Raw genomic sequence first — 27,257 nt, 5'->3', positions numbered from 1 at the left:
TTTGAAAAATATCTTGACTTCAAAATTTAAGTCAAGATATGTCACTTTGGGAAATAGGCTCTACTTTATTTCCACAGGAAATGAGAGACTGTGTATTCAGTCTGGATTAAGAAAAATCAGGTAATGAACTATAGAAGTGATCCCTAAAACAATCTAGATGTCTCTCAACCAAAGAATGGATAAAGAAAATGTGGTACATTTACACAATAGAGTACTACACAGTGGTAAAAAATAATGACATCTTGACATTTGTAGGCGAATGGATGGATCTAGAAAAAAAAAAACATTTTGAGTGAGATAACCCAAACCCAGAAAGACAAATATAATATGTACTCACTCATAACTGACTTCTAGACATAAAGCAAAGAAAAACCAACCTACAGTCCACAACCCAGACAACCTAGACAACCAAGAGAACCTAAGAGAAACATACATGGATCTATATAGGAAGAAGAAAAAGACAAGATCTCCTGAGTAAATTGAGAGCATGGGGATCCTGGGAGAGGGTTGAAGGAGAGGCAGAGAAAGGGAGAGGAGCAGAGAAAAATGTATAGCTCAATAAAAACAATAAAAAATCAGGCTTGATTGAGAAAGACCCCCTGAAAAATCTCCAATAGGAGTGGATGACCAGATAATCCAACATTTCGGAGCACTTTTGCTGCAGTTTCCTCCAAGTTCTACATCCAGAACAGCTTCAAAGCTGTTGGCTAAGATTATCCAGTCTCACAGACTACTCCATTGAGGACTTGATCATAATCCTAAATTTTCTCAGGGTCCAGAAAATTTAGACAGAGCTCCCGATCAACAGGAAATAATCTATAAAACTATGCCCACATTCCCAAAAATAAATTATGAATATTTATCAACATTTAAGGGAGTTAGTTACAAATTGTTATGGATAATTGTCAGGAAAAAAGCTAAACAAAACAAATTAGATTCAGGGATCTTGTTCTGAAAATAAAAAGGGGGATATAGAAATGATAGGTAAGAGAGTAGATTATTGAATCTACTTTAATCTAAAAAAATGATTACTCTTTCATATTTTACATTGGTATGGATTTTGTCTTATTGATATAATTTTAAAGTTAATTTTGTTATACTGTATGTATATTTCTATTCTTGTTTAAGGTATTGCATTTATATAGCTCATTTAAAATGTAATGTATAATTTTAAAATTCAGATTAACAGTTACATATAATAGTTGAACTTAAAGTCATGTTAGGTATGTTTTCCAGGATATACACAGATATATTTCAGACAGGCAATCTTCAGACACTTCAAAGATCTACAGAATATGGCATTTAAAATATTTTAAGAACTTAGACTTTTCTCAACAGTGAGATATGTCTGCTCCTGGTAGCACCAATTGCTTCAGAGGAGAGGATGGGCATTGAGGAAACTCCATACGGAGTCTGCTTGCTTTACAGCAAAAGCTAGTCATGTGGTCAAAGAAACTGCCCTTGCCTCAATTGCTGACAGTTACTCCAAACTGGACCAGCAGGATGCAAGAATGGCAACTGATGAACTTTGCCAAGACAAGGCAGGACAGTGCTTCAGAATTCCCTGCTCCACAGGAACGTCTGTCAGATATTCTAGGCCTGTAGACCAAAGATGGATGTTCAAACATTACAGAGGGATTCTGGATGACTGTCCAGACTGCTTAAGGTCCCTGTCATTAGGTATAATTTCACCCTTCTGGGGTCTTTGATGGAGTTGAAAGATAGATAGTTATAGTTTTCTTTAGTTATGATAAAAGATAAATTACATTCAAAATCTTAGACTTACCAAGATAGATAATTAAGTTTTCTCTAATTTTGCCAAATGCAAATTGATTAGACATTCTTACTGTAATTCTTACTTAATAACTGTTTTTGTTATGTATAGTTTAACTAGATTAAGATTAAAAATCTTCCTTTTTAATTAGACAAAAAGGGGAGAAATGCTATGGGATAATCCTCTTGTAGACTGTAAAGTTTTGTCATTTGAATTGGTTTAATAAGGCACTGATTGACCAGTAACCAGGCAGGAAGTAAAGGCAAGATGACCAAACTAATGATAATGGGAAGTAGAATAGCAGAGTCAGGAGTCACCAGCCAAGAGCAGAGGGAGCAGGAGATAAGTATGCCATGCTAATAAAGGTACCACCACGTGGCAGAGCATAAGTAAGAAATATGGGTTAACTTAAAATGTAAGTGCTAGATAGTAATAAGCCTGAGCTATTGTCTCTGGATTTATAAGTAATATTAAGCCTCCGAGTCAGTTGTATGGGATGCAGTCACCAGGTATTTGAGAACAGGTAGAAAGGAGAGGAATGGCAAATTACAAAGCAAATCATTGCAGCTTAGAGCTCTGCTCCAGGAAAAGGTTTTCGGGATGTTTCCCCACTGAAGTTATTACAGCTCTACTTGGGTCCTCCAGAGTCTAACAGCTCTGCTGCACTAGGGGAAGGTTTCCCAGCAAAAAAGTTGCAGTTCTGCTCCACTCTGCAAGATGGTTGTCTCCCAGACCTCGTTCAAGAGATTTATTGGGAGGGAAGAATTTAGGATGTATCTTCCAGGGAGTTTTGAAATTTCAGGACAGATAGGTCCCTTTCTTCATTAAGTTGTAACTGTAAACTATAAAGATCCTCCCAGAAAGCCTCCAACTCTGTCACAATGAGCACTTTGAATTACAAGGGCAGTGTATCTCTGGCTTCCCGACAGCTCTGAAGTAGGCTTAGCTTAGAGAATTGCAAAAGTCTGTTTTTTCCTAGTGAGGACTCGGGACATGACGCAGTGGAGTGAACTATAGACCTTTAGTGCCAGATGTTAGTACAAAACTGGAAATCACCGTTCCCTGCCAGTATCTTACCAATGTCCTGCAAAATTCCATTAAAGCTTGCAAGTCACCGCTTCTGTATTCTCCCTTAATCCCTTATTCATTGATCCAAAATCATATCAAGGCGTAGTTAACAATATTACCGACTTAATCGGTCTTAGGGATTTTGATCAGGTATATACAGAGTGGTGCAGCTTATTGTGATAAAATAGTAAGTAAGGCTTTCTGGTGTATCTTTTCTAATTATTTTTTTTTAAAAATTATTTGAGACATGTTCATTTCTCTCGTGTGTGTGTGTGTGTGTGTGTGTGTGTGTGGTCTGGCGGCTGACTGGGAGCAGGCCTTTCTGTAAAATATCAAAGATTCAGCCCTTCATCTCACCATACCTCAGTTTACCAAAAACAGGCTGAGCATGGATGTGCTGAACACTACCAGCTGTGAGGCCCAGCAAATACAGTCTGAAGTCATGCACACACTGCCCAATGCTCCATGACCATGAAGAATATTACTCTGGCACTGGCACTGTTTTTGAACCTGACTTCAGACAAAGTAAAGCTACTTTTAAATGGCCTTTCTCTCACTTGGTGGGAGAATCTGACCTTCTGGTCTGCGTATCTTTGATATTAAAATGGTATCAAGGAAAGGAAAGTAAGAGAAATCTGTCTCCAGAAAAACCTGGAAGAAGCACCTCTGTTAGGAGCCCCAAGACAGGGACTGCTTAGATGAACACAAGCAGTACAAAAGCCAGGCCCCACCCTCAAGAGAGCATCCAGTTTGATTCCCCTTGCCTGCCCCTTTTCTCCTCCCCTCTTCCCCACACTCTTAACAATCAAAGTCAATTGCACATAGCAGTGCAGAGGACCAGAACGGTCACAGAATGGGCAAATGAGAAAGGACCTTGGAGACCAATCTGTCCAACTCCCAGGTGATGGATGAAGATACAAAGCCCCACAGGAGTCAGCTGTAAGTCTTGGCCACACAAATCAAGGCATTGCTGATATGAGAAGCCAGAATTCCTGGCTTTGTTCCAAAGGGTTTTTCATAAACTCATACAGGACATAAAGAAATTTTGTTATTCAAGTCTCAAATCTCATGGGTTCTTTAGAGCGATCGTATTTGTTTTGCAGAATCATAGCATCTCAAGAGATGTAGAACTAAGAATGCTTATTCCGCCTCCCTCCTTCTGGCTTTTCCTTTCTGTCTTCTCTCCCTTTTGCTTGCTTCACCTTCTCTCTCTCCTTTCCTGCTGCACACATACCCCAGGGAAATACAATTAGCTCTTGCCTGGAATTGTTCAAACTTGGCCTGAGGTTTTAAAAATTAAGATCAGTACAACTTAAGATCTAAAGACCTTTGAAAACGGGAGTCTCCCCAAAGAGTCTGATACATTTATGTAAAATTAAAATTGTATTTATTTTCATCACCACCACCCCACCAACTTTCATCTTCAGGTTCGAAATTATCCCATCTGGTTCAGTATCTTACAGTGGGCTGTCTAAGTTTCCTTGGTTCTCACAGGACCAAAGCAAACTAATAAAATGTTTCTCCCACAATCCTCTGCACTATCTATTCATAAAGAGCTTTTTAAAAATTGAACTGAACTTACCAAAATTGACCATTTCTAGCATTATACATGATTCCAATTGGTCCATCTAATTCTTAACTCTAATGTACATTTTTTCTATTTTCCCCAGGCATATAAAGGAGGAAAAGAGGGTGAAGAATGAGGAGAGAGAGAGAGAGAGAGAGAGAGAACAATGAAATGAACATTTTCCCCAGTGAATTCCCAATAATGAAGAAACAAAACACCAAACACCAAGAGTTGCAAAAAATTTATTGAAAAATTTATTGAAATTGTTATAAAACATAACCAAACACACTGAAACTGATCATGAAACACAAAAAAAAACTCTTACTTTTTTTTCTAGGTAGATATGTATAGAAAAAAGGAATAGCTACAAGCTTTTGCCTTTGGTTTAGGCTCTAGGTATTAGGCTCCTGCATACATATTGTCTCATTAAGTACCATCCACAAAAAAAAATTACCCTTAGAAACCAAGACCAACTGGGCAGGGGACACTGACCTATTAAGACCATCCTAGCCCATCATCTGTCATGGCCACATAAGGATTAGCAAGCTCTTCATGGAAAGTACTTTCATTTGACCAGGAATTGAATAGGGACCGCAGGCTGATTTTGGAAAACTAGTAAGACCTGATGCTTTATTTCACTTCCTTGCAGCTAAATATACTCCCTGGGCTATAATTTCCCTTGCTTTCTATCATACTTAGCAACCTCAGTTCCTTGAAGTCATCCCACTCACAACTGACAGCCCAGGTTCTGCAGTCTCTTCCTGTGGCTGTTGTTTTGATGAGGAGCTACCCGAAGCCTAACTCGTACATTCTTGTTGAGAACTGTATTTCTAATTGTTTGAGAACTTGTGCTTGATGGTCATCAACCACTTGAGGTAGGTAGTCCCTCCTTGCTGGGTAGAGGAGGAAACCGAGTCTCAGGAAAGGCACATCACCTGCCCACCACAGAGGTAAAGCACCACAGAGGCAGAGCAGCAATTTTCACATAGAGCCTATGAAGGAAATAAACTAGTGGCTTGTACAGAGATCCCAAGTTCGGGCTGCAATCTCTGTTTTAAAGATCAGCCCCATCCATTAGTCTATTTAGATGTTTGTGTTATACACACGGCAGCTGGACACTAAGAGGAATTGCGTCTCCATGACCTAAACCTGAGTAAATAGTAACAGTAGAGATTGCCTATTAACTCACTCCCTTTCAGTTCTCAGCAGCTTTTGCCCCTAGGCTGTATGGAACCCTCTCTACATTGTATGGCGGTCCACCACTCTGATGGTTTCATCCGCAGTCTGTAACGTGCTGCAGATTGCTACTGACATTGCCACACAAGCCACGGGGACATTCGGAGACTTCCTGGGGAGCCACTCCGGCATTTTGTCCCTACATAGAACAGACTAAACACTTTGTGAATAAATCTGACCACATTAGCAGCCCCTCTGCGAAGATATTCAGCCGGTTTGGGCCCTGGCCTGGTTTGGAAAACAGGGAACCCCACGGGGGCTTTTTTGCTTGTTCTTCAGGCACGGGCGGTTTGTTGTCCCGGATGGACTGGTAAGTCGAGGTCACAACCGGAGAGAGGCTGACCCCCGGTCTGAGAGCACCATACTGCAGACTGTAAACTCTGCAGCTGCTTTTGGGAAAGGCAACACGTTCACACACAGTGTATTTGTAAACCTGCATTTTACCCTTTGACCAGAAACCATCCAGAGGAGATGCTAATTTACAAGCTTTTTCTCCCCCCACATAAATAAGATCTAAAATTCAGATCAATTGATGTTTAAGTTAATAAAAATCTGTGCTTGTCCCTCGAGGGAGGGCTTGGTCCACAGACCCACAAACAGGATGGTGCCCATGGCCCGGTTTCCTGCAGAACACACCAGTGTGTGACAGGCATTGACCACTGGAGGCCACAGACTTAAGCAAGGCGATCTGCCCTGTTCTTGGCCCCTGAGCAGCTGAAGCTCAGCCCCAGAGGAGGTGTAAAGAAAGCCTTATGGTTCAAGTCTGTCTCGACTCACAGTTTCGCCGTCTTATCGTGACTAAAGCCGCTCACCATGTCTGTGGTTTTCTTACATAAATTTTCAATCCAGCTCGTGTTGTTATAAAGCATCTTTTCCAGCCCTGCTGTCGGGGCTGGATTTTTAGCTCGCATATTCTTTCCAGATGTGATGAGCTCCCCATAGCCCTCTTGGTGAGCAAACGCGTACCCGGATCTTCTGGAGCTTGACCTGCGAGTCTGAGGCCTTCGGCTTCGGATGGGCCTTTCCTTTCTCTGAGCCTTCTGCCACCTGCGGATCTGAGGAGGGTGAGAGCCATGGTAAGGTGATAAACCCAAACACTGAACTCCAGACATTCAGCCACTGAGTAAAACCTAAGTGTCTGCTACAAGAAAACATTCCCCTTGTCGACAAAAGGAAACTTTAAGCCAAAAAGCCACAATATTCTCCACCCCGAAGATCACACGAGGCACCAAGCAGGGTTTTTTTTTTATTCCTATCAAGAAAATCTTATGTAAACAAGAAATATTCCAATAAATGTCATTACTGTCTCCATTTCACTGGCCTTCTGCTGAATTTGGGGGAGGTGTTTGCTTTGCTTTAGTAGCAGCGCTGGGAAAAGATCCCAGGATCTCGAGCATACTTTTGTGTAGAAATATCATGAATATAGTCCCAGTACCTGTAGTCTTTCCCCTTTTCCCCTTTTACAGTCTGCCTGGGTCCTGCAGTTACTGGATTAGGAGAAAATTTGGAAAATTGGAGTCAGAATTTTCCCCTCTTATAGAAAACCAGCTTATCATGAAATTTTCAGGGTTTTTATTTATTCTGTTTTGGTGTGTGTGTGTGTGTGTGTGTGTGTGTGTGTGTGTGTGTGTATGTGTGTATGTGTGTGTATGTGTGTATGTGTGTATGTGTGTGTGTGTGTGTGTGTGTGTGTGTGTGTGTGTGTGTGTGTGTGATGCACAAATATGAATGCGTGGATTGTGGACTTTTAAAGAACTAAGCCTACAGTTGAGAGCTGATAGGTGGATTTATTGTCTCAGGGACACTATCTAGAGCAGCAGCTCTTCCTGCTCCCTCTTCAGGAACATTTGCTCATGTGTAGGGCTGTGTTGCAGATGCAGATATTGTATCATTGGAGCTGGGCGCCGTATAGAAACTTGCTCTCTGCATTTTGACAAGTGCAGCTCTCTACAGTCGGCGTCACCTGCTGCAAAGAAGTTTCTTTAATGAGGGGCAGGGACTACACTTGTCTGCCAGTTTCACAGAATCCTATCCCAGATGAAGAGCTACAGGGAGTCAGTGGCTATGGGAAAGGAAGAACCAGTTTCCTCAGGGACAAGTTCCCATACAGGTTGTCTGGTCTCCAGCGGTCATCCCTGGAAGGGTGTGTGCACTATCTGCGCATGACTGTGCAGGTAACAGTAAACAGACTCAGCACAGTCACAGAAGAAGAAATTATGAATTCAGGAGTGGGAGCACAGAAGGAATTGGAAGAGGAGGGAAGGGAAGAATGATCTAGATGTAATCCTCATACGAAATTTCAAAAAAAAAATTAAGAATGAAACATCATTTAGGTGGGTTTCCAACGTATCTTCTATCTCCCTGTAGAGGTTAAGTAGAAAAAATGACCAGAGGTTTTACACAAGTGCTCACTTCTAACTTTCAGGTCTGAAGACACTCATTAAGCAAATCATGGTAATCATCTTTAACACAAGAAAAAGGAGCATCTTCAGGTTGCCCACCATTTTCTGGGTTGGATTTAGTTCAGAACCAACACGAAAGAACAGACACAAAGGATTTTGCTCCCCGGAATGTAAGGGATATCACAGTAAGAAAAGGCCACCTTGGAGCCCTCATCATCACTGATCTGGCCCCATTATCTTTCCTCGTGGGATGACGCCAATATGTCTCCCCCTCCTCCTCTTCTCCCATCCTGAGTTCCAGCCTAGCCCAGCATTGCTTTATTTGTCCTCTTCTACCTAGGAGCCGCGGAGCGCTATTCTATCTCTGGCCTAGGCTACTTTTTTACCTTTGGCCACCGTGTGCTATTCTGTCTGGCCTAGGCTACTTTTCACACCACGTTCTGTCTGTTTTCCTTCCAGCTTTGTATTCCCAGTCCACTACGCTGCTGTTGTTCCCTTTTAAAGTCTGCTCAACAGGCTAACTCCTCTCACTTATTTTCTCAACCAGTATTCTTTTTCCACCCAAACGATGAGACCCCCTGCCTTGACTTGTTTGCATCCTTTGTATGGTGCCTTTAGCTTTCCCTATAGCTTGCCCTTCTTTTCCCAGAGTCGGGGGTAAAAATACTTTAATTCGTCACTCCGTACTCACATTTAGCCTGCTACACTTCTCTTTGCTGACATTTAGGCCTAGGACACTAGCATGGGGAGGAGAGATTCCATCTATTGCGTCCTGATGCTATGGACCAAAGGGAAGGTCACTGCTCATTCCTTGTGCGCCCATTCAGAAAGAGAAGGACACCATTCACGAGAGCCACCAGCCAGCTTTCAAGTACTCAGAGTATGGTAACATACCTGATCACTTAGGCTTGGGTACAAATACATCTTCAGAAATCTGAATGCCACCACCGGCATGACCGAAGCCACTGTGATCAAGAGAACAACAAGCCAGACGAACTTCTGGCTCAAGGAGTGCCATGCGTTTCCTACCATTAGAGAGACACAGACATCCAGGGCATAAAACACTGCATCATTATAAAATACGTATAATTACATAAATTAATCTACAATTATAGTTAGTGATTATTAATTAAATTGATAATCATATAAACTTAAAGAAAAAAAAAGCTTTAAAACTATTCCAAAACCCTGGGGAACCGCTGGCCTGATCAGGAATCCCCTCTTCCACATTCCATCCCGTTTGACTTAATTCCTTCTTTCAACCTTATAATCTATGATCAGATTAGAACTTCTGATTAACGTTTTGAATTCAGGCCCATTGTCAAGCAAGGGCCTCACTGACTGTCTATGTCATAGGGATGTGCTGTATCTAGCACAAGGCTGACCTCTGAAATGCCAGGCAACAGCCCAGAAAAGCTGCCTCTAAAGGAGCCTGCTATTTCTTCGATGCTCCCTCGGTCATGATCTAAGATGATCCTGGATCTAAGATGATCCTGGAGGCTGCTGGGTTGACGAAAAGAGTTCTCCATGGTCACTGATGCATCTACCCAACATAAGAGATGACAGGCCGGAGAAACTCATTGCCAAGCCCGAAGCCAACTTCCAGACTTTACACCCGTTCTTCACGTATTCATTGTTTGTCTAATCAAGGGAGCAAGGGGTAGACAGGCAGACTTCATGGGAAGACACCATCTCTGTCCCAGCTCATTTTCTATGGATTTATCATGACACCTTCAATTGTCAATTGTCTTGAAGGGGGGTCTTTGCCCCCCTCCCACTCACGCACCTATGTTAACACCATTCAAATGGGTTTTGGATATGAGAGCTTGGATACTGATAGCTATGTTTGCTTTTTCTGGCTTCGGAGAGTAAATCTGTCTACCAAAGAACACTGACTCCAGTTGCTGTAAACCAAGGGCAGAAGAAAGCTTGACCCAATCAATTAGATGTCTTTTTGAGCTCCCTGATGCTCATTACCCATAGGCAATGCTGGGAGAAAAAAAAAACTTTGCTATAAAGCTACTCCCCCCACCATCCGTCCCTTGCTGCTAGTTACTAAGGAAAAACCTTTTTTTTAGAAAACCCCAATGTTGATCTAACTTTTGTAAACTTTCATTGGATCTCAGTAATTAATTCATGGAATGGCATGCACTTAACTAAAAGGAATTAGTCCGTATACAAATTACATTCTTCAGGGAAGCAGTCCCATTTTGAACGTTAGAGTGGTCTTTAGAATTGAAAATGCACAAAATGTTCAAATCTGGTAACACAGAAGCAAGTAAAGTGAGACTTAGAAACAGTTCTCGAGTCTTCCTTTCCTAACTGGCGTGTTCCCATGACTAACCAACATGTTTTTCCGCATGATTGGAATCTTTTGGTAAACAAAGTATTAGTGGTGTATTGAGCAAGACTGTTAGGATGTGAAGAAGTTACTGTACATGTAAGAAGGGACAAAGTTGAAGAACGGTGTCTGGGCACAGCTGAATGGAAATAAAACCCCAGCATCAGTGAAGAAGCCCACTTCATAATCGATCGGGTGGCATGTCCTGCACAGATCAGTCTTGTGAGAATAGTTCTCTAGGCTTGATGTGGAAAGTCATTCTGTATATGTGTTGCTTTTATTGGTTAATGAAAAAAAGAATCTGCCTTGGCCGGTGACAGGTTGAAATAGAACCAGGCAGGGAAAACTAAACTGAATGCTGGGAGAAAGAAGGCAGAGTCAGTGAGAAGCCATGTAGCCTCACCAGAGACAGACGCTAGATGGAACTTTACCGGGTAAGCCACAGCCACGTGGTGATGCGCAGATTAATGGAGATGAGTTAGTTTAGGATATAAGAGCAAGCTAGAAATACACTTAAGCTATTGGCCAGCCAGTGATTTAATTAATACAGTTTCTGTGTGATTATTTCTAGTTCTGGGTAGCCGGGAACGAACAAGCAGTCAGCCTCCTACTACATAGACTGAGATAATCATTGTATGGATGTGAAATGCTGTGGTGCCTGCTTGAGTTCACAAGACTTGTCTTGAGTTCACAAGACTTGTCTCTGTGCATCATTCCTTCCTAGGTTGTTGAGGTGAACTCCAAAAATCTCTGCCCTTCACTTACCTCTACTAGAGAATTAAAACTTCTTGGAAAGTATATTAATCGTCCTTATGTAAAAGTTGGCAACCTATCCAAAGTCATTTGGAAGTGTGAACTTGAGCACAGGAACACTGGATGTGCCCTCCTTATTGAATAATGTAACCTCAAGACTTAAAGGAATTTTAAGGGTTCCTTACTACCCAATCAGACAGACATTCAGATTCTCCCATGGTGCTCCCAAACATAATCATCAGATCACAACTTCTTGAAGGATAGTATTATTTTGGCTAGTTTTTATGTCACCTTGCACAAGCTAGAATCATTTGGAAAGAGGGACTCTCAGTTTAGAAAATACCTTCATAAGATTGACCTATATGCAAGTCTAGCATTTTCTTAAGTAATGATTGATGTGAGCGGGTTCATATTGTCAGTGGTGCTACCCCTGGGAAAGTCATCCTGGATACAATAAAAAAATCAGATTGAGTCAGGCATTGTAGCACATGCCTTTAATCCCAGCACTTGGGAGACAGAGGCAGGTAAATTTCTGTGAGTGCAAGGCCAGCCTGGTTTACAAAGAGAGTCCCAGGATAGCCAAGGTTGTTACATAGAGAAACCTTGTCTCAAAAACAAAACAAAATAAAAAACGAAAAGAAGAAAGGAAGGAAAAAAGGAAGGAAGGAGAAAAAAGAAATGGAAAGAAAGAAGGAAAAATCAGATTGAAAAAATCATGGCGAGCAAGCCAATAAATTGTGTTTCTCAATGGGCTCTGAGTCAGTTCCTCCTGTGTCTGGCCTCCTGGCTTCAGCTCCCCTGACCTCCCTTCATGATAGACTGTGATCAGAACACGTAAGATGAAATAAACCCTTTCCTCCCCAAGCTGCTTTTGGTCATGGTATTTATCACAGCAACAGAAACCCTAACTAAGACAAACAGTATCATCAGAGTTAATATTTATTTAACTAGAATACATCTTCACATTTCATATGTAGCAACTCATTTGCTCTTCAATTCTTTCTATTGAAAATGAGAATAATTAATAACCTAGTTCATAAATAAATCCTAAATTATGAAAAGGATAGAAAATGGGTTCAACATCACTCAATTTGTTAAGTGGTGGAGCTGGTGTTTGAAGCCTGAGTATCTATCCATCCATCACTTCTGGCCACCTCTGGAAGGATGTTCCGAAATCTACAGGGGATGGTAACACCCGCAACATTTCTCTTTTATCTAAATGCTGATGTCTTTGAGGGAGCTTTGACAGATATGCTGGTGGTAACCTCATAAAAGGAGAAGTGGGCATTTTTTCCTCTTTTCTCTGCATAACAAATAAACTTTTCACAGGCTGTACAGTTGTCCCAGTGCACAAGCTATGCCCTCTCTCTTCTAGGGCACAGCCCATTGCCTCTGGGCTGTTAGCACCTCTAAGTTGCATCCGGCAAGGGAAACAGCAGTCTCTTGGGATCCCCTTCAAATCTGCGAGGCTTCAAAGACATGAGTCAATGCCTAGGAAAAAGGTTGTTAGCCACTTCTAGTCCCACACAACACAAAAAACGAGTCACAAAGACAAAGAACTTTCAGTGTGACCCAGGGCCTCACAATGGTAGGGCTACTTACCGACAAAGGGGAACTGGTGCGGGAAAATTCTAAAGACACCGTTACTGTGCATGGCCAGTAAAATGGAGAAATAGGTAGCAACACTGCCCCAGATGAAGACATGGTTAATCACTGTCCAGTAACTTGTGTCCAAGGCTATCTGCAAATGCAAGCAAATGCAAAAAGATGAGTCACTGTAGTCAGAAGCTTGCCCCAAGGACTGCTCTGAGACCACCAGGCCACACCTTCACATCTGCACACACACACCAAGAGACAGACGGACATGTTGGACAAGTGGCTGGAGCTCAGCTCTATGGGCAACTGCATCTGCCAAGGTTGAAACAGTCTCAAGGAGTGGAACATTGAGGGTTTTATTTTTTAACGAGAAATAAGGCAATAGAATGACTTTCTAAATTGCTATCAAAGCATTTCTATTGGGAAAAATCTTGAAGTGGGAATAACGTCTTATGAGCTGTAAGGAAAATTTCTTAGGTTTTCTTACACATGTGATTTTTATATGAACATTTCCATTCATTTTGATAACCCCTGTCTTACATTACTCAAATCACAGCAATGAAAACTCTTTGGCTTTTTTGTTATAAAATTTGTGGTGAGCTGGGAGTGTGTTCCCCAGCCCTTCTTCCCTTCCAGTGTCTTGTGTGGGATCGGCAATGTTATACACGGCAGAGGCCTCAGGAGATGTGCAGGTAAAAGATCATAGACTCCTTCTCTGCCTGAAGGGACCCTTCCTGCGACATAAACATATCCCTCTGTTGACATGGAAACAGACTTCCCTTCCCCACTGCAGTTTGCTGCCCTCTGAAGTATTGTAGCAGTGGGACCCTGGAAGCAGAAGATATGAATTACAGGATTGTTATACCTCAAGATAGACAGCCCTGCCGTCCACCCTGGTCACAACCTGTTAATTATCTGGTGCTTTTGGTTACCAGGACATGAAACCAGAACCACCAATCCTTTTCTCCATCACCTGTCAGTTCATCACTAGCAAAAGGAAATAGCTTGGTCCCATGTTACAAGCAGGAAAAGAGATTATAACCCATGTAAAAAGACCTAGCAAAAAGAACAGGCATCTCCCATTGAAGTGGAACTAATAAATGTGGCAGACAAGGACTATGGCAACCGTTAAGCATTGTGACATCTCCTAAGGGGGTTCAATGCAAGCCTGAGGGGAAAACACCACTTCTAATTTTAAAACTTGATCAGAAAACCCAAACAAGAATCACCACTAATGAGAGCTAAATTTATATCCTGGAGTGAATGAATGCTAACAACAGGGAACACAAACCAAGAAATGGGATCAATTTGTGGACCTGTAGGTATCAGATCTGTGAGCCCAATATACAACGAACAGGATCTTTGAACAAAGAGAAGGAATAAGAAAGAAGTACCAATCAAAGATCTGATAGAAGCAAAGCACCCTCAGTCAGCAGCAGCCTAGGTTTTCAAACTGAGAGGACTCTTCAAATCCCAGGCAAATTAGGTGTGTGTGGGGCGGGGGAGGGGATCACATTCTGCTGGCATTGGAGAAATCAAATAAGGAGCGTAAGCTTTTAGATCAAGAAGCTACTGAGGGGAAAGGATCAGCAGACATCACCCTACCACGGGGGAACCAGGAGATAGAAATGTAGCGGTACAGTTGACGGGGTTCCAGGTGGGGTGGAAGGAGCTCTCGCTCAATAGTCCTATTCTCACCCAATATAGTGTTTAAATACGAAGATAAAGAATATTTGAGCTCAAAATTTTAACATCCAAATTCTGAACTAATTCCTGAAAGATATTGTTGTACCCAAATCAATCAAAAAAAAAATAGAGGTGGCACACAATGATTCTAGTAAATTTATAATTAGTTCTAAATAAATAATGATATGAGCATAAGCTAAAGTGTTAATTTGAAAAGAATTTGGAGCCTTCAAAACCTATGCTAAAGGAGTAGCATTCTGAATCAAAAACATACCACTGCTTACATGTCAAAATTGAAGAGAAAAGTAAAGAGAGAGAGAGCAAGGAAAAATAAAAACAGTCCTAAACTACAACCCAGCCACAAAGCCTTTAGAATACAATGTTGCCTGCAGGATATGCTGGTGAAATGGTGGCCCAGTGCTTGTGGGGGTAATCAACTAATATCTTATTTGACATAAGGTCCACTCCATGAGATGAAACCCATGCCTGACACTGCTTGAGTGACCAAGAATCTGAGACTAAACAGCACAGGGACCTAGTGTAAACCCAAACACCACTGTTATACAAAAAAAAAGTAATAACAACATGACCCCTAATGACATTCTGCTGCACTCATAGACCAGGGCCTTGCTCGGTCATCATCAGAGAAGCTTCCTCCCACACCAGATGGGGACAAATACAGAGACCCACAGCCAGACATCATGCAGAAAGTGAAAGACCTTGGAACACTCAGTCCTAAGTGAACACCTCCATCAAATCCTTCCCCTCAGGGTAACCAGAGGAAGAGGAGACAGAAAGAATGTAAGAGCCAGAGAGGATGGAGGCCACCAGGAAAACAAGGTCCTTTAAATAAACATGATTGACAAACATGCTTAAGTTTTTGTTTTATCGCTTATATTATATTATATTATATTATATTATATTTATTATATTATGTATCATTCTCCCTTAGAAGCCTGGTTGTTTTCTAATGAGAGACAGAAAAGGTGGACCCAGAGGGGAGGGATCCCAGATGATGGAGAGAAACTGGGAGGAATAGAAGGAAGGGAAACCTTAATTATGATATATTATAGTAGAAAAAAATCTATTTCAATAAAAAGAAAAAAGTTTAAAAGACAGAAAACAAAACAAATAGCTCCAAATTTGTTTAATTATAGGTAGATGAAGAACGATCTAGAACAAGAGTGTCAAATGTCTGGTGACAATTAAAACTACTTAGAGATTCCACCCCAGTTAAAAGGGCTAAGAACAAATGCTGGTGAGGTGTTGGGAAGAGGGGAACCCTTTCACGGTGGTAGCAGGAGTGTGAACTGGGGTAGCTACTGTGGAAATCGGTGTGGTAGCATGCAAGAAGACTTAAAGGAAAGCTATTTGGTACAGCTGTGTTATAGTCGTTGGAGTGTCCATAGAGATTAAAAGCCAGAAAGTACTTGTGAAAGGCGGGCGGGAACATACATGGATGGTATAAAGGAGAAGGGAGGAAAACCTTAAAATGAAAAGGAGTTTGAATGAAAGTTCCCTGTATTGGTGGAGAGTATTGGACCCAAAAGATGAGAATTATTAAACAAAAATCTCAGTGTCAGGCATGAAATATTCCCTATTGTTTTGAGCCCACCCATCACACAACACATGCTCTCACCGTTGCTCTGGGTTGCCCACCGTCACTAGATAGTAAGACCGTATGCTGGAAACACCATGTGCTTTGGTTGCAGGGCATACAGAAATCAATTTCTCACTGACAGGGAAGCTTCCTCCTTGCTGGCTAGCTTACATAGTGCCAGTAGGTACTATGGAGATTGCTAGGTGAAAAAAAAATGGCTGTACCCAGTGCTTAGACCCTGCATGCTACAGTACAGCCTATCAGACTAGAAATGGAATTAGCCTAGATGTCCATCAACTGACAGAGAGACAAGGAAGACATGATACATATACATGGAACTCATGGGTTCCGAGTGGCTGTGCTCCCAGAGAAGAAGCATGAAGAACACAACACCTCTCTCTGACCCTTTCTAGAATCCCACAGACTTCTCTCAAGGAAATATCAGACAATGCAAACTGCAGAACATTTTACAAACCCTTTGACCGCTATTCTTCAGATTTATTTCAGATAAAGAAAGACCACAGAGCCGTCAGAGGTCAGAGTCTATAGCAGCATGACAGCAAAGTACCCTGTGGAACCCTGTGTTGGACACTGGAACAGAGAAAAGTTACTAACAGAAAAGCTAGGGAAGTTTGAGCCACGCCCATAGTTTAGGTAACAATACTGTAACCATGCTAATTTCTCCTAATTTCCGTAGGTGCCATCATGGTTATGTGTCAGGCTGAGCAGACATAGGCACTGTCGGTACGGTATCCACTCTTTGGCAAATCTATCATTATTTCAAAAGAAATTTTTATTTATTTATTCTTATTTAAATTGTGAACTTAACAAAGACTTTTCAGTGCACATCAATTATTTCCCAGGCAGCGAGAGGCTGTAGACTCAACATTGTGAACTAATGGTCTCTTATTGGTGTAGGCCTGGCTGAGAAGGGGGTTTTACACTCATCTGATGAAAAGAATCTATTTGGGAAGATGTTTTGCAATGAGTTAAAAAAAGAACATCAAACTTCCATATAGTCTTGGACCTAGAATTCCCCTTTTAAGAAGACAGCCTGGCTGAGCATGGTAGCGCATGCCTTTAATGCCAGAACGTGGGAGGCAGAGGTAGGTGGAGCTCTGTGAGTCAGGAACCAGCCTGGTCTATATTGTGAGTTCCAGCCCAGACAGTGAGATCCTGTCTCAATTTTAAAAAAAGTGAAATATCAATAAAGAATATGTTTTAAGGCAATAAAGAAGCATTGAAGGTTTGGCATATGCAAGTTTGTCACTGTGCTGTTTCTCATAGTGAAAATCATAGAGGGAATCTAACAGTATCCTGGCTGATATATTCATATGCTCAAGTATTAGAGCCATAAAAGGAACATTTCAGAGAATAAACCAAAGACAAGTTACATACTTCGGAGACAAAGATAAGTGGGAAGCAAAATTATAAAATCACACAAAATTGATTTCTACGATTTTTGCCATGTTAGAACCAGTGTGGAACTGTGGATGGATTTTAATTTTTCTCTATACTTTTCTGCTCTTTCCAGATTTACTCTATGTGCCCAAATTCTGTGTGGGCCCCCCCCTGCAGGGCCTTGCTTTGTTTTTAAAGCTTCTGAACCTCATGAGAGACCACAGCCCATGTTATATCCATTGTTGTCCTGGGCTAGGCACAGGGAACTGTTTCTCAGGCTGTTAGAGAACTAGCCTTAGACGTGTCCGAAGACTGTAGACAAAATCTGGAAAAGCAGGTCAGTTTTCATGATTCTTCTCTAAGGGTTGGGCACACCCTGGCAAGCTCTGTCTACGATAGGATCGGAGGGAGGAAATTCCCTTTTATTATCTCCCTCATTTATTTAATACTCAAGAAATGCTCATGTGACCTGTGACATGAGATCATCTGATTTTAACAGTTCACTTAATAACCAAAACCAAAGTAACATGGAGGTTGTATCACCCACCACATCAGTTCGGTGCTGCAGGTATCCATGAACGAGAAGTTTGTATGAACTCAATTGCACTAGAAAACAAACCGGATCACAACGCAGAAAACCAAGAGCTCCCCTATCAGCATGTCTCCTTAAAGTGCCATTTGAATAGCTCACTGAGCCTCCTCATGCACGGACAAAGGCAAGTGCACCCACACACAAATGCATACATCTACTCATAAACAGAAGGAATTCCTTGTACTCCCTTAGGGTTATTCCCAGCCTGAAACCTTAACAAGCAGAGTCAGCTGATAGTGAACCTCAACATATGTGTAAACCAATCACATCAAGGCAGAACAGCTTAAGGAACAGGGTTACCTGTACACTGACCACAATGACCAAGGATGTGGCCATGGTAACTGCAAAGGACTGGTAGTCAGCAATGTGCTGCCCGTCTTCTCCAGCCACGTTGTAAAAGGATCCATAGGGAATGAAGAATAGGGCTAATGAAGTATAGATCCCATGTGCCACACAGATGAAAAAGATTCGCTTGTTGAAAAGTAGATTCAGTTGACCAGGTTCATAGAGCTGAGGATAGTCCATGCTGTTCTGGTCGCTCACGTCCTGTAAACAGAGTGCAATTTCAGAGAAGAGCCAGGGAGGCCCTGTATTCCCTATCCTCAGAAACAGACAAGGTCATTGTAAACATCCCCCATTACCTGTTACTCACTGGGCTAGAATAAGACATTACTGTAGTTTTATTCCCAGAAGAACCTATCTACCAGATTACAAATCCCTCCTTTGCTATGAAGACATTTCCATAGAAATAGAAACAGAGGAAAGGGCACCCAGATCTTTAACAGCAGAGGCAGGATTTGTCTGAACTTGAATGCATAAAATATTTGAACTCCAGTCAAAATTTGTTTGCTACATCCTCTACAGTCTGATATGACTGCTGCCATCTTGGAAGGATTGAATGTCCAGGATTCCAGCACATTATGTATAGACGTGGATCATAAGGAAATTGCTAAAATAATCTGCAGAGGGCTTCAGAGGCAGCATTGGCCCCCTCTGGGCATGGGGTGAGCAGGAATGATGAGAAAAGGGGGGAAACCCATGGGATGTTCACAGTGGGAAGGGGGCTGAGACTAAACACTTAGGACCTGAGACTAAACACTTTGCCCAGAGAGAATTCAGCAATAAATGCCAAGGACTTGGGACAACAGAAACAGACAGAATAGGAAGCTCCAGATTTTGCAGCGACCAAATTCTAGAAGAAAACTTAACTGATTTCTCTCAAACTTAATGGACATATGAATCTATGAAACAGATTCTGCATTTCTGGCTGTCTACAAAATGATGCTAATAACCACAATGTGAGCATCAAAATGAAGACAAATGGATGGCCAGCATAGAAGACTGGACAAAAACAGAAGCCCAGCCAGGGAATGACGGCATGTGCCTTTAATCCCAGCACTCAGGACGCAGAGGCAGGCAGATCTCTGAGTTGGAGACCAGTCTGGTGTATAGAGCTAGTTCCAAGACAGCAAAGGCTACCCAAAGAAGCCCTCCCTTGAAAAACAAAAGAAAAAAAAGACCATATGCAGAGAAGCAGCAGCCATGGAGCCATGGATGATAAATTCTAGAAGTCTAAGACCCCTTCATCCTTGTCAAACGGCCCAGACTGCAAAGAATGGGGTTCTGTGAATCCTGGCACGTTCCCTTTAAGAAGTCCTCCCTGCAGAAGCCGTCATATGAGCGTACTTTCTTCTAGAGTGGTGACTAGTACAGTTACAGTCACAAGCTCTGAAACCGCAGTGATGAGCTGAAGGCCTGGTAACAGGTTTTGGCAGTATGTAGTCTTGTTACTTAACCCAAGTCTTGGTTTCTTCATCTGTAGCAATGCAGACAGTGATACCTCCCACACAGAAAACCACTGTCATGACTAAGAGATGTTTCTGCAGAATCCTTGCCCCGTACTAAACGGTCAATCATCTATGCTCGCCCATGAAACGTTGATGAAATGATGGTGATAATAAATGATAATGATAGGAAAATGTAGTGGCCCAAACTCAAGGGAGCTTGGGATGGTCTTAGTGCGGCCACTCATTGGCTGGTCGGTCTGTGACTTAACCCCCTGGGCTTGCTCCTTTCACAAAATGAGTGACACCAGAGATGACCCCTGCAGCCTTCTGGCCCAGCATCCATGACTCTGCCTTCAGCTTAAGGGCCAGCACAGACAAACCAAAAGAGGAGAGGGACAGACATTCAAGTTGGTGTCAATCAGGAGGCTGATTATATTTTGTTTTGCTCTGCTCTGCTTTTTTCACATTGCACAATGACTGTTTTTGGTTTCTTGTTGTTGTTTTTTTTTTCCCAGAACTGCTTTATTTTTTTCTATTTGACTCCACATTGTGGGGCAGCTACAAAGCACCAGGAAAAGAAACCGTTGTGAACAGCAGCACTTGGAAGAGCGTGTGCTTAATCCTTTACATCTGAGGTCTTTTGAAGTTCAGTGCTTTGTGCGGAGGCCCTTTTTACATATGGACAGGAACTCAGAACCAACTACAAAGCAGACAGGACGGGAGAAGGGAGTGGCCTCACAGCGCGAAGATGTGCATTGTGCAATAGAGAGCTCTGGGCCAGAAAACGAAGTCTAGTAAACAGGTCTAATAACAGATTGGAGAAAATCTGGTCTCAAAAATACTTCAAAAAATGTTTTAAAGTAATACACTTTAATTGTGCCATGGAAACTCTACTGGCTAGGCTTCTACTTCCCCACAGGCAGCCAGACTTCCTTCCTTGCCAGGAAGTACGTTCCAAACCAGAGTAGGTTATGAAGCACCATTCTGGTAATTGGTTTCTCCCCGCTCTCCCGTCTCACACACAAAAACACTGAATAAAGTCTGTATTCTTTCTCTCCATCACTGAGGGCTTGTGTGTGCTCACCTCTCTTAGATGGGCCAGTCAGTGCCCTGGGGTTGCTCTGTACTGGCCACAGAGGCCTCACTGTACATGCTGGCATTTTATGCACTGCCCCTGCTGTCCCTGTCCCTTCATTTTCCTTAGCCCTGCACAGCTCTCTCCAAACCCCCAGAGGCTAACACAGCACTTCCCATCACGTGGTCTCAGAGGCACTAATTCCGAGACATTTTAATGCTTGAAGCCAGAGCAACAGGTTCACAAAGTGACCTGAAAGGAAGAACCCTCCAGAATAAGGTTTGTTAGGAGAGAGAGCCTTGTTAACTATGAAGCGGGGGGGGGGGGGGAATGACAGGGCTTGAAGTGGGAGGGCATTAGGACATATAGACACTACTAGGTCCCAAGTAAATCCAGGACAAGGCTCACTCAGCACCTGTGGCTCCTCCCAGAACTTCTCATCAAGCCCCCTACCTTAAAATTCTTCAGCCCAAGGACTTTGCTTCCTTTCTCATGGCTTCTCATTCCTATATAAACCTGACATTCAGTCATGTGTTCTCTTGGTCCTGTCTTGGTCCATTTGCCCTCACTCCTCTTCACTCTCTCTCTCTATCTCTCTATCTCTCTCTCTCTTCTCTTCTCTTCTCTTCTCTTTTCTTTTCTTCCTCTCTCACCCCCCACCCCCATTCTTACAGCCCAGTTCAGTCTGGACCATTTCATATGCCTCTGGCTGCCCTCTTCCTTGTTTCTACAATAAAATCCTTCTCCTCAACCATACCTTGGAGTGGTCATGGCCTCATTTTCATTCATCCACCATGTTTAACATGATGGGAAGCTAAATAGAAGCCTTCAAGGCTCCTGAACAATGGAGATTTATAGACTTTCAAAGGGATGGCAGGAATTTCCACACCACATTGTTTGGGAGGCAGTTTCAAGTTTCCTTTATCCTGGGCAGCAGAGGAGGCAAGCGAGTCAAGTGTGTGTGCTCTAAGAGTCACTGCAGTGTCCTGTCAACTCTTTGACAGACTGTAGGGTTGTTGTGACCCGGTGAGGGGTGGAGAAAGCTAAGGAATCTGTGTGCTAACCTTTAATGGGAAACGGGAGGGGGGGAGTAAAGATATAGCTAGATAACAAAGTGAAAGACCTGCGCAATGAAAACCTTTAAAACACCAAAGGAAAAAACTGAAGAAGACCCAGAATATGGACAGGTCTCCCAGACTCATGAACCGGTGGACTTAACATTGTAAAAGTGGCCATCCTACCAAAATCGACCTAAGGTCTCAAGGCAATCCCACCAAAATTCAAATGCAATTCTTCACAGAGACTGCAAAGCATTATAATTAGTAGGGAGACAAAAAAGACTTGCGATAGCCAGGACCACCTGAAACAATGAAGACACTGCTGGAACCATCATCGTTCCTTAGTTTAATTTAAACCATGGAGCTATGGTGTGAAAACGTGGTATTGGTAGAAAAACCAAACACATTAATCAATGGAATAAAATGGAAGCCAGAGATATAAGTTCACACACCTAGATCCACCTGATTTGTTTTATAAAGATGACAAAAATACACACGAGAGTAAACATAGCATCTAAAAACAAATAAGACTTGAGAAATTTGATAGCTACACAGAGAAGAATGAAACTCAAAACATGTATTTCACTATGCGAATAAATCAACTTCAAATAGATCAAGGACTCCAAAAGTCCTACAGGAAAGAGTAAGGGGTACATGTCAGGACACAGGCTCAGTTAAGGGTCTTCTGACCCTGATCATTCAGGAAATAGAATAAAAAAATCAATGAATAGGATCTCATTAAATTAAAATGTTCTTGTTCACCAAAGAAAACAGTTAATCAAGTAAAAAGAGAAATGAAAGAAAGAAAACTCACCAGCTACACACAGGACAGAGGGTTAGTGTCTAGAACAGGGGTTCTCAACCTCTAATGCTGAGACTCCTTAACACAGTTCCTCATGCTATGGTGACCACCCAACCATAAGATTATTTTTGTTGCTACTTTATCACTGTAATTTTGCTATTGTTAAGAATTGTAATGTAAATATATGTGTTTTCCAATGGTCTTGGGCAACCCCTGTGGAAGAACTCTTTGGCCACCCCCAAAGAGGCCATGACCCACAGGTTGAAACCTGCTGGTCTAGACTATACACACATTTCAAGAAAAGAAATAGCACAATTTTCAAATGAATTATGGGTCTGAGCAGAGAATTCACAATAGGAAAATGTAAATGGATAATAAACATATTTAAAATTTTCACCATCCTTAGCTATCAGAAAATGCAAACCAAAACTACTTTGAGACTCCGTATCACCTCAACTAGACTGGCTGGCATCAAGAAAACATGTGATAGTAAATAGTGGTGAGGATGTGGGGACCAGAGCCCCTCATTCACTGACAGTGGGCGTGCAAACATGGGCAACAACCATGGGAATCAGTGGTGAGGTGCCTTTAAAAGCTACAAATAGATCTACCATGTGAACCCTGGCAGATATCCAAAGGACATACATCCTACCACAGAGACCCATACGTATCCGTATTCACCACAGTAACCAGGATATGCAAATGGCTGAGATGTCCACCAGCTGATGAGACAATAATAAAAACGTAGTAAACATGATCAGTAGAATTTTATCCAGCTGTACAGGAAATTGAAACTATGAAATTTGCAGGTGAATGGGTGGAACCCGGAAAAAAATTATATGGAGTGAAGTAACCCAGACCCAGAAAGACAAAAACAACGTATCCTCACTCATCCATGGAGCCCTTTAGATTTATGTGTTTAACTTGAAGCACCTACTGAAGCCAGGAAATTGGTGGGGAAAGAAAGAGCTTAAAGAGGGAGGATAATGAAATACAAGCAATGTGTAGGAAGAAAGCAGAATGATGGGAAGGAAGATGTAAGTGGGGAAGGAACGGCAGGGTAGGATAGAGGAGGGAGCAGGAAGAGGGAGAGCTAACATTAGGATGTTTTAAAAGTCATATAGAAACCTATTCTTTTACAAACTTACAGAGAGAGGGGGGAAGAGAGGGAGAGAAGGAGAGAGGGAGAGAGGGGAAGAGAGGGAGAGAGGGAGAGAGGGAGAGAGAGAGAGAGAGAGAGAGAGAGAGAGAGAGAGAGAGAGAGAGATGAAGTTAAGAGGGCCAGTTGGAGTGTTGGGGTAGATCTGGGAAGTCTTAGAAGTAGGAGCTGGGAAACAGTGAGTGTGGTCATAATACATTGTGTGTGGTTATCAAAACCCCAAAAATTTAATTTAAAATACTGTAATTTTAAAAAGATACAATCATAGAAATTTGAAAAACGTGTACTTAAATGAAAAAAAAAAAGACTTGATGCATGACTTCTCAGAACTTTACATCAATTCTGTGAGATGTGGATCCCTCAGAACAGATAGGGAAAACTTGGATGAAGAACATTTTTGGAGAAACAGCAGGCAGGGGAGGGAACCCCGAAGGACTTGGGACCCATGTAACACTTCTTTTTAAACTGCATTCCTACGGATCTTCCCATGAATCAGCCTTCTACTTAAAAGCTACCTAGCAGCAATAGCTGAACGATTCAACAGAGAAAGTGAGCACCAAATACAGAGAAAGGAAAAGCACATACCTGGTCAAAAATCCCCATGGCTAGAACAGGTAATGATGTGTAAACGATGTTAAAGAGAGTGATGAACCACTGGTCATAAACAGTCTGAAAAAAAAGGGAACACGTCCATGAGAAACGCCATCCACAGAGTGAAGACAGGCATTGTCAGGGCTAAGTAACTCAGAGTCAGGGGCAAAGACTTGAACTCTTCTCAGGTTTTGTCTCTTCTGCTGGTTGCTGGATTTTGGGGGTGCTGTCTTCTCTAGGTGTTTTGTTTTTGATTTGTTTCTTTCTCACTGTTTTTAAGGAGGGGCCTTGGTCACTAGGTAGTCCAGGCTGGTCTCTAACTTGAAGCTATCCTCCTGCCTCTGGCTCCACATGCTTGGATTACAGACATACCTGACCATGCTCAACTCTTGCTCATCTTGGAAGGCACATCATATCCACCTCATTGTGTGTCAGCGGGGGTGAGATATACCAAAGTGTGCAACATACTAAGTCAACACACAACACCAGACATATGAGACTCCAGACCCTATAGTGAGTTACTATTGTATTCTCCAAGTTTTTAGTAGCTTATGACAAGCTCAAATGCATGATCTAAGTGATATTCAAAGAAGCCACTAAAGTATTTCCAAAGAAACACAGAAATGAGCCTTTTACCTCAACACTATATTTAAACCATTTCTTGGAAGTGGCTTATAGCAAAGGGAGCAAAAATCCCAGGGTTCACTGCACTAAATGTAAGCAAGACAATAAAATCACCCCTCACATGCACAGAGTAAGGTGCCCAAGACAGCCTTACAGAGGGGATAGGGGATGCAGCTCAGTCTATGGAGTGCTTTCATGACATGCATGGTGCCTTGGGCCTAATCTTCGGTACTATATAAGCCAGAGGTAGAAACACAGGCTTGAAGTCACAGCACCCATGAGATGGGAGCAGGGGACTGGCAATTCTAGGTCACCCTCAACTATAAAATGAATTTGAGGTCAACCTGGCCTAGAAAAAGACCGTTCCCGAAAGCCAAACAAACAAAATCTTTGCATAAGTCCTAGTAGAACAGTAGAACAGAAATTGCATGTCATTTGGTTGATGACATAGAGAAGCACAGAGAAAATCTTTAAGAGTTTTTTTTTTTATTACAGGAACATGTAAACATTAAGATACAGATCTCTGGCTCCTAACCAATGATTATCCTACCACTTTTATAACATTCATTTATTTATAATTCAGTGTGTATTGAGAAATCTATATACAATAAATGCTAGGTTCTGTGTAGTAATAACTCAACATGATCACTCACACAGGAATTTATAGAGAATTCTACATTGTAACGGCAAAGGGAAGAAACAATAAAAGGTCACATTTTGAAGGAGGAATTGAGTGAGCAGGTGAGCAAGCGAGCAAGTGAGCAAGTGAGCGAGCATGAATTAGAATATAGTAATTACCAGGGAGGAAAGGAGATAGGGATGTGAGAGGGTTATCATTGTACAAGGTGATTACAGATGATCTAACTGAGAAGTGACATTGAAAGAAGGGAGGGAGGGAGGGAAGAAGAGATTGAATGAACAGATTTCTAGCACAGGCACACTCCCATGATCCAGAAAGATGTGGTGAAGTGTACCTTAGGCAAAAAGCATCCATATGCCCAGCAAACAGCACACCTGTCATTGACTGACTCAGAGCTACCAATAAAGGGGACGATAGACATCAAGAGCTAAGGTAAAGCAGCCAGGCAAAGTGACAACCCTTTACAACACCAGCTCCTGTGGGGCTGAGGCGAGGGGGAGGGGAGAGCAAGTTTGAGATCAACCGAGGGAACATAGTAAACTACTATCTAGATAGATGATAGATAGATAGATAGAGAGAGATGATAGATATATGGATAGATAGATGATAGATGATAGAAGATAGATAGATAGATGATAGATAGATAGATAGATAGATAGATAGATAGATAGATAGATAGATAGATAGATAGATGATAGATAAACAGACAGACAGCAGACAGATAAATAGATGGGAGATAGATCGATAGATAGATAGATAGATAAACAGACAGACAGCAGACAGATAAATAGATGGGAGATAGATCGATAGATCGATAGATAGATCGATAGATAGATAGATGATAGATAGACAGACAGAGAGCAGACAGATAAATAGATGGGAGATAGATAGATAGACAGACAGACAGACAGACAGACAGACAGACAGACAGACAGACAGATAGATAGATAGATAGATAGATAGATAGGGCTCTGAAGACAAGGTTACTGTGTTACTGTGTGACTAACTGGTTGAAAGCATTGGAGGGTTGACACTAAACTGGGAACAGACTGAAGGGCGATGATGCAGCAGCAGTAACTGAGGACTCTTCAACAGCACTCCCAATAAAAGGCAAAAGTCCCTGAGCCAATCTATCAGATTTTCAGTAGATTCTGAAACATGACTTCTTTGTGAGGAAGTGCTAATGCATTCGAGAAGGTTAGAATGAAATGAGTCAGAGATGGTAACGTGGGCTGTACTTAGTCACATAAGTAAGGCGATCCTTTCAATTATGTCCTAGAGATGCAGAGCATCTTGAAGAGAAAATACTCTGGTTTCCTTAGAAGTTAAATCTGCATTTGAAGTATGCTGTGTCTTAGCAGCAGCATTTATCTTTGAAATGAGGACAGATTTGTTAAAGAAAAAGAGAAGTGGAAACAAATTCGTCCAAGGCCAAATCCGAACCAGCAAGGCTCTGTGGCGGTCTGCTTGAGTAACGCGGACACCGCAGTGCTGGCTACTGGACT

General features: G+C 42.0%; 1 protein-coding gene across 5 annotated transcripts in view; it reads right to left on the bottom strand.

The window, feature by feature from the left end:
• Window positions 1-4,635: 4,635 nt before the first annotated feature.
• The window catches only part of Atp8b4 (ATPase phospholipid transporting 8B4 (putative)), a 171,662-nt gene continuing 149,040 nt past the window's right edge, over window positions 4,636-27,257 (bottom strand). For all 5 annotated transcript variants that reach the window (XM_048459636.3, XM_087911238.1, XM_048459634.3 and 2 more), the window contains exons 24-28: window positions 24,483-24,566; window positions 18,317-18,562; window positions 12,744-12,882; window positions 8,942-9,072; window positions 4,636-6,700 (exon numbers count right to left, since the gene is read on the bottom strand). In XM_048459636.3, the coding sequence (XP_048315593.3) occupies window positions 6,419-6,700; window positions 8,942-9,072; window positions 12,744-12,882; window positions 18,317-18,562; window positions 24,483-24,566 (882 nt within the window). In that variant the 3' untranslated portion in view covers window positions 4,636-6,418. The remainder of the gene's footprint in view (window positions 6,701-8,941; window positions 9,073-12,743; window positions 12,883-18,316; window positions 18,563-24,482; window positions 24,567-27,257) is intronic.

The sequence above is a fragment of the Myodes glareolus genome, chromosome 10, assembly GCF_982192425.1.
Source record: "Myodes glareolus chromosome 10, mMyoGla1.1, whole genome shotgun sequence".
Lineage (NCBI taxonomy): Eukaryota > Metazoa > Chordata > Mammalia > Rodentia > Cricetidae > Myodes > Myodes glareolus.
The sequence above is the reverse complement of the archived record's forward strand: the minus strand, read 5'-3'. Positions and strand labels throughout refer to the sequence as shown.